At 46.0% G+C, this 8,991-nt stretch overlaps 1 protein-coding gene across 1 annotated transcript; it reads left to right on the forward strand.

Moving 5' to 3' along the window:
• Nucleotides 1–132: 132 nt before the first annotated feature.
• LOC109466744 (chymotrypsin-like elastase family member 2A) lies at nt 133–8,850 on the forward strand. The gene is made up of 8 exons (XM_019764513.1): nt 133–358; nt 3,163–3,267; nt 3,912–4,097; nt 4,675–4,888; nt 5,672–5,744; nt 6,797–7,001; nt 7,628–7,785; nt 8,298–8,850. The coding sequence occupies exons 1-8, from the start codon at nt 283–285 to the stop codon at nt 8,508–8,510; spliced, it is 1,230 nt and encodes a 409-aa protein (XP_019620072.1). The 5' UTR covers nt 133–282; the 3' UTR covers nt 8,511–8,850.
• Nucleotides 8,851–8,991: the final 141 nt, after the last annotated feature.

Below are 8,991 nucleotides of genomic sequence, written 5' to 3' on the forward strand. Positions count from 1 at the left end.
AATCCGGTTAAGTGTCTTGTTGACCGTGCGGAAGAAAGTCAACATGCCCCACGATAGACATACCGGTCCTGCTAAGGTGAGACTAGTAACTGGGTCTCGGGGGGGACGTTTAAAGGTTTTAATACCAGATCATTGCCAGGATAGCGTCAGAACTGACGTGTTGTGCTGCTGCTAGACTTAGCTGTTTTTTTCCTAATTCCTTTTGTCTCAAACCTACCGTTGTAGCCACTGAATACTGTTGTAGATCAGTAGGATAAATATCTTCTATGCAGGCGAACCTCGATGGAGAAAAATGCCATGTGGATTTTGCTAGTGATTGCTGTGTTTCTGCTAACATGCACAGGGGGACACGCGAAAGGTAAGCCATCTGTTTTCTGTAGAATACTGCAGATCTTTTACATTATAGAGAATGAAAGACCTTTATTGTACGTTTGTGCTCTAACAAGCTAAGTACTGGTCATGAATAGACAAGGAAAAAGGATACGGCAATGATACTTAGACTAAACATACTAATGTGATCTACTATTTACATTGTTCGACTTCTTCTCGCTTCTTGACGCAGTTATAGATGTAGGAGCACAGCATTTGTAAAGCTACGATTGAAACAATTTACACCATTTTGATAAGGACCAAAATGCAACCACATAACGCACTATCTTCTGTGTATGCTTATCAAAGAACACCATTATCAAGCTTGAGATTTTCTGGACTGCAACGTCGAAGTATGACAACATATGCTTCCAAAACTATCACTGCTACGCCATGAGAGGGCCACTATCAGTACTATGAAAACCTACACGTACCAAAATTGTTTTATTGTCTTGTGTATTTACATCAATAAGTAGGCCATTTGAGATACATCTTATGTGCCTTTTTTTTTATAAAGTCTAGCACTATCAGAAAGGACCAAACTTAGGCGTAGTGTACGCACTAAAATATTTGTACTATAGTAATTATTGCCTCAAGTACACACCATTGTGTATTCTCTCTTGGCAGCCTCCGTTCTCAGGCTAACTAAACTCTTGCAATGTTAGATACAAATTTCCCAAAGTCTGGAGTCTAGGGCTTTAACCTTATGTTGTCAGAACGGCCTCGAATATGTTTTTCTCTGTTGACCAGTTTCTAATTGTTCTTCGGCACAACTCAAACACTAGGGCTTGACCATGTCGGGAAATTAGTTACATAAGATTCTACCTAATGCCTTGTTTGTTAGGGCAGTGGCTGGCGATAGAGTTGAAACTTTGCACACTGACTCAGAGTTGTGACGACGGATAGGATACGGCCTCGACCTTCTTCATTACACGCGTAACTTGGTCTATCCGTCAATGTCGAATTAGGCCACACCAAGTAAATTTTATGGATGACATCCGCGCGCGCATTGATTTTGGCCTGTTCCTAGAAAAAAAAACAAGAAATTCCGCTTCCTGTAAATATGACCAAAGAGTCACGACAGTGCCGAAAATTGTCAGATTGATGTGAAACCCGTAACGCCGAAAGCCTGTGCCTGGTTAAAAAATGGAAACAAAAATGAAAAAAAAAAAAATGGCACTGAAAAAAATCCTGTCAATAGCTCCAAAACAGTGCCGTTTTTGGAACTATTAACAGACAGGACGGTCCTGTCAGCAGTGCAATATTTCTTAGGCCACACCAAGTAAATTTTATGGATGACGTCCTTTGGAGAACCTAAATCTAATGCGAGAGGGCGAAAAAAAAAACAAGAAGGGCCCTAAAAAACAAGATGCCTAGATTAGAAATATACTAAGAGACGACAAATGTTAGGACACAAATTGAATGAGGTGACACAGTGTAACAAGCAAGAAGTCTTTTATTCATCCTCAAAACAGCAATAAATCAGGTGGAACAGCAGTTGTCGTCCTGTCCTGTTTCTTTCATCACATTTTTGCAGGCCTGCTAGTTGCGGGTTTCACGCCAATGTAACAATTTGCGGCACTGTCGTGACACTTTGGTCATACATTTTGTAGTTACAGGAAGCGGAATTTCTTGGGTTTTTTTCTAGGAACAGGCCAAAATCAATGCGCGCGCGGACGTCATCCATAAAATTTACTTGGTGTGGCCTTATCTAGGCATCTTGTTTTTTAGGGCCCTTCTTGTTTTTTTTCGCCCTCTCGCATTAGATTTAGGGTCTCCAAAGGACGTCATCCATAAAATTTACTTGGTGTGGCCTTAGCCTGAATGTCAGACCACGGCTCGACACAAAATTCTAGCCTCTACCAGGCTTCGGGAGGCGACTGGAAAGAGTAGAAATTGGCCAAATATAGAAGTAACAAGCCAGGGGAGTTAGTGCGCTAGAGAGTACAGTGTGGCAAATTGTACTTTGTATTTCGCCAATTTCTTCTCTTCCAGTCGCCTCCCGAAGTTTGATAGAGGCTAACAATACTCTCTTCGGCTGGGGGAAGCCACTAGCCACGATCCCAGAATAGTGCAACTGGGGTGTAATGTATCCCTCTAGCTGGGCTCAGAGTCTGTCTGAGAAGGATGTCTATGGTAACATTTTCGGAGCCGAGAAGCTGGCTTGTGCTACCTCTGACAACAGCCTGGCACCCAGGCTAATGTCAAATGTTAGGCAGTGGTTTCTTTTGACTGAAAAAAAGGCCGTTAAGGAGTATGCTAAGTCAGACACTGGACACTTTTCTATTCCGTGTACTACTTAGCTTGGCACCCAGACCGTCGTAGGCCTCTCGGTATCTCTACGGCGCTGAGTACTGTAGGACACTGTAGCCTGACAGCCAGACCATCGTAGGCTTCTCGGTCGGTATCTCTACGGTGATGGGGGTACTGCCCACCCTCCCAGGTCCGCTATAGCGCACATTGGTTTTTTAATAGGGTTGGTTTCAAATAGTTCACCATTGATTCATTAGGCCTGTGGAGACTGGTAACCAGGCTATGTACTAAGGTAACTGCCATGTCTGTCGTGACTAAGACTGTTTCCTCGTTTCCAAGTAAACAGGTACAAACTCAATGGCAGACGGAACTAAAGATTAGAACAAGAAAGTGGCGGCACCGTGTGTGCTTAGCCATTATACCGTGCGAGTTTGTCCGCCTCTTATCAATTCTTCACATTCTTTCAAATCGGCGTAACAACGTGCCCTGCAACATATCAGAACAAGAGCTACCTACCATCCCAAAAAATTCCTTTTGCAGCGATAACACAGGAAGTAAGTGGCGCCCCTCCGCGGTTCCTGAGTGAACTGTACCATCTGATGCAGTCACATGAGAGCAGCAGTGAGGACAGCAGCGAATGTACAGGTACAGGTCCAAACTTCACTTCACATCAAATCACTCTTGGCTGAAGACACGTAAAATGAATAAGATTGTATGTATCTCAACCCTTCTAAAATCCAAATATATTGGGAACACGAACTGAATATTATATTCCATGGAAACAAGTACAAACGTACATACAACGTAGACTTGTGTGTGCGCGCGTGTGTGTGTGTATAGTCAAATTATCATATATCAAATTATCATGATGATGTTAACAAATCGGTATTTTCATATTGTCTAAAAGGATAAATTTCTTTTTCCTTTGCTCTTTGAGAAGTATTTTCACCTTTCCTTTCTCTCTGCCCTGTTCAGGAGCGTTTGACTGCCAGTCTGCAGGACTGGGGTTCCACCGTGACCCGGCTAACTTCGACTCATTGATAGATTGATAGATTGATAGATTGATTGATAGATTGATTGGTTGATTGGTTGATTGGTTGATTGGTTGATTGGTTGATTGGTTGATTGGTTGATTGATTGATTGATTCCCTTTCTCTCTGTCCTGCTCAGCAACGTTTGACTGTCAGTCTGCCGGGCTGGGGTTCCACCGTGACCCGGCTTACTTCAACTGATTGATCGATCGATGAATTGATTGATTGATTGATTCCCTTTCTCCCTGTCCTGTTCAGGAGCGTTTGACTGCCAGTCTGCCGGGCCGGGGTTCCACCGCGACCCACATGACTGCTCGGCGTTCTTCATGTGCGTGCACGGCCGCCCGGCGTGCCACAAGACCTGCCCCTGGGGACTCCGCTTCGACACCAGGTACAACATCTGCAACTGGCCCTGGGCGATCCACACGCCGTGCGGACAACAAGGTTAGTGTAAAGTTCCTGTCACACATCCAGGATCTTCCCACGACTAGTCTCCAAGTATATCCTTTGGGACCGCAAAGACAGTATCCATTTGCCAGCCAGTATCCGTTTGCCAGTTAACATGTTTGCCAGGTAGTATCTATTTTGCTAGGCAGTTATCGTTTGCCAGACAGTTACTATTTGCCAGACAGTATCCATTTGCCAGACAGTATCCATTTGCCAGACGGTATCCATTTGCCAGACGGTATCCATTTGCCAGGTAGTATCCATTTGCAATACAGTTACCAGTAAAAGAAGCCCGATAAAACCTCCATATTTTGGGAGCAAGGTTTATTTCTTCGCCATCTCGCATTAGTTTACGGGTCTCCGGAGGATGTCATCCAACACATTCGTTCTTTTATTTCAACCACAACTAAAAAGCGAGAAGTTGAGTTTATATTATGATAGTTAGCTTTATTTTGTATGTGTTAACTGTATTCGTTCATCGTGTTTTGCTGTGACCTGTACTTAGCTCTGCGCGGCAAAAATGTGCAAAAAAGGTAGTCAATAATTCATTAAGTCGGTGTGGTCTAATCTACAGAAGCCCCGACGTGCGGCACGCCTGTTCTGCGGTCTGTCCTGAGCCGCGCGACGCAGCCCGCCCGGCCGAGGATCGTGGGAGGGCACGAGGCTGTGCCTGGCAGCTGGCCATGGATGGTCAGCATTCAGCTGTTAATGTTTGGGAACAGCCACCTCTGCGGAGGGACCCTCATCTCCGACCGCTGGATCCTGTCTGCTGCTCACTGCTTCTTCAGGTAAAGCTCCTGCCACAAAAAGTCTACCCGTGCTCCATGCACAGCATAGGGTTTTGGTGCCCATGTCCATTTCCGTAGCCCTTGGGCGACACACAGTTGTGCAGGGCACTACAGCAGGGGGCTAGTCCGCTGGTAGTGCTGTGTGTTTGACCTTCCCACACTCTTTCTCATATGTGCTGATTGCTAAGCAGAGAAAGAAGTGTGTACCATTTTTAAAGTCTTTGGTATGACCCGGCCGGGGTTTGAACTCACGACCTCTCGGTTACAAAGCAAGCACTCTACCAATTGAGCTATTGCACCGGTTTTTTCTGCCACACATAGCCGAGAATTAGAGTTATCAACCAAGGATTGAGGTTTTCAAAAACTCATTCTTTCCCAGAACCTTGGTATAATGAACTATCGCAGAGTGGAACTTAATGTCCTTGCTGTCACCAAGTGCAGTAGGGGCATTATCATCAGATAGCTTTAAATAGTGTTTACAGCTAGATGTTCAAAAGTTAGGTGTAACAAGTCGTCCGGTGTAATGTAACCAGCTGCCGCCGCGCCGCGTGCCTGCGAAGCTGGTATGTTACGCCGAAGGGCGGTTGTACCAGGCTATACAGATACAGAATCAATCTCTAAGCAGGTCTCGTCGGCCGCAAAGACAGTATCAAGTTGGCCAGGCTGTTTCCATTTGCCGGACAATTACCATTTCAGCACCAAGGACAGTCACCATTTCGGCACCGAAATTGTAACTGGCGAAATAGCGACTAATTTTAAAACGCATCACCTTTTTTTCCGCAGAAATCCTGACCCCGCGGTTTATGATGTGGTGCTGGGAAAACACTCCATCAAAACGGAAGAAGCCCACGAACAGGTAAGCAAGCCAATCGTGTTTCCCACCTTTTATTTTCAGTTTAGGATGATCTTTTTGAGGTCTTTCGATGTCTAGTTTCCAGACCAATTTTTTTCGATGAAACTTGGGTCCCATAAGATGTTTCCTCTCTTCCCTTTGTTGTTCTACCGTTTTGTGAATTGCTTTTGCTACCTACCTTGTCCCTTTTCCTCCTGGTCGTTGGGGGGGACAACGCAGAGGCGCAATGGTCAGCTGTCTCCAGACCTCACAGTCTGCTGTGTCCACTCCGCAATGTTGTCCTGGCAGGACTTTCTCTGTCGTCCTGGACGGCGCCCGCCTTCCAGAGTGCCTCCTTTTACTACCTACATGCAAATAAATCAATTTCTGTATTTGTATCGGTATCGGTATAGCCGATATAACCGCCCTTCGGCGTCACGCGGCGCGGCGGCAGCTAGCTATATCACACCGGACGATTTGTTACACTCAATCTTTGTACATCTAATTGCAGGAGTTGTTTAAAGCTTTCTAGTGATGATGCCCCAACTGTGCTTGCTGGCAACGAGTTCCAGTCTACAATTTAATCCAACACTTACTTCACATTCTCTCATAGAGGCTTGAACTAGCTGAAGTCATCCTTCACGAAGATTTCGACCAAGCCATAAATCGATTTAATCCAACACTTACTTCACATTCTCTCATAGAGGCTGGAAATAGCTGAGGTCATCCTTCACGAAGATTTCGACCAAGAGAGAAAAAAGAATGACATCGCCAAATCAATTTAATCCAAGATTTACTTCACATTCTCTCATAGAGGCTTGAAATAGCTGAAGTCATCCTTCACGAAGATTTTGACCAAGCCAGTCTTACTGTAAATGTACTTTCCCTAAAAGGGGCACAAGCCAAACATGACTCAATCTCAGGCTATAGTCAATTCTGAGCATGGAAATTGTACCTTCTTTTACCATTTAGGATTGTGTTTATTAATGAACACTTGTCTTGTAGAAATCAGAAGAGTAAACAACACTGACAACTGATAAATCAACTTAATCATTCACATTCTCTCATACTCATAGAGGCTTGAAATAGCTGAAGTCATTCTTCACGAAGAGTTCGACCAAGACAGAAAAAAGAACGACATCGCCCTGCTGCGTCTGGCCGAGCCGGCCCGGCTGAATCAGCGCGTGTCGCCCGCGTGTCTGCCGGAGGCTGGCGTCAGCGTCGGGTCCGGATCGACCTGCGTCGTCACAGGCTGGGGGGACACGCAGGATCCGGAGACAGGTCAGTCTTAAGCCTCGGTCACAACCCGTCGTACGTGCTTCTGCGTGGTGAGTGCCGCCTCCGTACGGAATCCTACGGATTTGGGAGCACGCAGACACGCCGTAGAACTTTAAGTGTATGTAAAACTTTTTCTACGTGCGGTCTGCGGATTCACCACCCGTGCGTGCGAGTACGGGCGACGCGCGTGCCCCGTACGTGCCGTACGGAAGAAGCACGTGTGAGTACGACCTCCGTACGGTAAAGTTGCAATCGCACAGAGATCGTACGTTGTAAGCACGTACAACTCACTTACCACTTGCGCAGCGTACGATGCACGCAACCGCTCACGGCCAGACGCGGCGTGCAGACCACACTCTTACACCTTGCACAACCGTTTTCTTGGGTGGGTATGACATAAATAAAATGCAACATGGGGTATTCCGTATCGCCCGAGGTATCGGCCCGACCGCGGGTCGGATCGCCCGACGGCCTCAGCCTTCAGAAAAACCATAATAATGGTGGCAGCGGTGGGATGCCATCGCTATGAAAAAAATGATTACTCTTCTCATATAAGATAATTTGTTCCATCGACGACATGCCAAAAATCTGAAAATATCCAACGGCTTGCGGGTCTTTCTTTTTTTCAGATTATGACGTATTGGCCCTGCTATCGGACGTGCTTCTGGAGGCGGAAGTACCCATCGTGTCCTCCTGGACATGTAGACATCAACTTCCGGGTTATGAGGTGGACTGGACCTCCCAGGTGTGCGCAGGATACACGGAGGGCGGAGTGGACGCCTGCCAGGTCAGTATTGGTCGTTTGCACTCACGTGACTATGACGTCCGCGTCCGCCATGTTGGTGGGTTTGGGCACCTGCCAGGTCAGTGTTGGGCGTTTGCACTCACGTGATTATGATGTGTAAAGCGTCCGCCATGTTGGTGGATTAGGACAACTGCCAGGTCAGTATTGTAAGTTTGCACTCACGTGACTATGACGTGTTTTTAGCGTCCGCCATGTTGGTGGGTTAGTACACCCATAGGTCATTATTGTGAGTTTGCGCTCATGTGACTATGACGTGATTCGGGTCCGCCATGTTGGTGGGTTAGGGCACCTGTAGATCAGTAATGTAACTTTGCACTCACGTGATTATGACGTGTTTAGCGTCGGCCATGTTGGTGGGTTAAAATCTCTTACGGTCATGACCAAATTTTGTACAGGAGTTCCAGAGAGGGATATTAAAAAAAGCTCAGACGTGTTGCGCTATTTCCTCCCAACAACCAGTTTGAAGGTGACCTTGACGTTGATATTTTCCACAGGGCGATTCTGGAGGCCCGCTGATGTGCGAGTCACGTGACGGGCACTGGTTCGTCTACGGCATCACCAGCTACGGGGAGGGTTGTGCGCAGCCGCGAACTCCGGCCGTCTACACCCGGGTTCCCGCCATGGTCGACTGGATCCGCGCGCACACCGGCGACAACAGCGCCACCTATATCCCACGGGTGGTACCGCAGGAAGCCAACACTGTGTAGTCGTTATATATTGATGTAACGAAGGTACCAACTAACAAACAAGCGAATGTGAAATGTTTGTGCTTCTTGGTCTACTGGAATATTTCTGTAAACGTCATTGTATGATGAATCCAGACGAAAATCTTACTTAATGTAATAAAAAGGAGGACTTTGACTCAGAATCTTTAAACAAAGTAATTTCATTTAAGCACCAAATTTCGTGACTTAACTAGCACTTGCTGTAGAATCGCTACAATGTGCCTTGATGACAAGAGCAACATAGTCGCAAAAGGTAGAAAAATCGTGATTTGTGTGAAAATTTCCAAAGGAAAAGAAAATGTGAAGAAATGAAGAGCCTATTATTCACCATACCATGCTCTCTGTGTGTTTATTCATTTGTTCAACCTTCATGACTACGTAGAAGGCAATTTTTTATTCGCACGCTCGCATCAGTTTTGAGGTTCCCATGCGATGTGAACCATATAACTAAATCAACATGGCC

This window comes from Branchiostoma belcheri, unplaced genomic scaffold (assembly GCF_001625305.1).
Source record: "Branchiostoma belcheri isolate BF01 breed outbred unplaced genomic scaffold, Haploidv18h27 scaffold17, whole genome shotgun sequence".
Lineage (NCBI taxonomy): Eukaryota > Metazoa > Chordata > Leptocardii > Amphioxiformes > Branchiostomatidae > Branchiostoma > Branchiostoma belcheri.

Excerpts from the sequence above, each read along its gene's own strand:
- LOC109466744 (XM_019764513.1), top strand. The coding sequence starts at position 283 with ATGGAGAAAAATGCCATGTGGATTTTGCTAGTGATTGCTGTGTTTCTG. Across the intron at positions 7,002-7,627 it reads CACGCAGGATCCGGAGACAG|ATTATGACGTATTGGCCCTG; the intron begins GTCAGTCTTAAG and ends TCTTTTTTTCAG. Across the intron at positions 7,786-8,297 it reads GCGGAGTGGACGCCTGCCAG|GGCGATTCTGGAGGCCCGCT; the intron begins GTCAGTATTGGT and ends TATTTTCCACAG.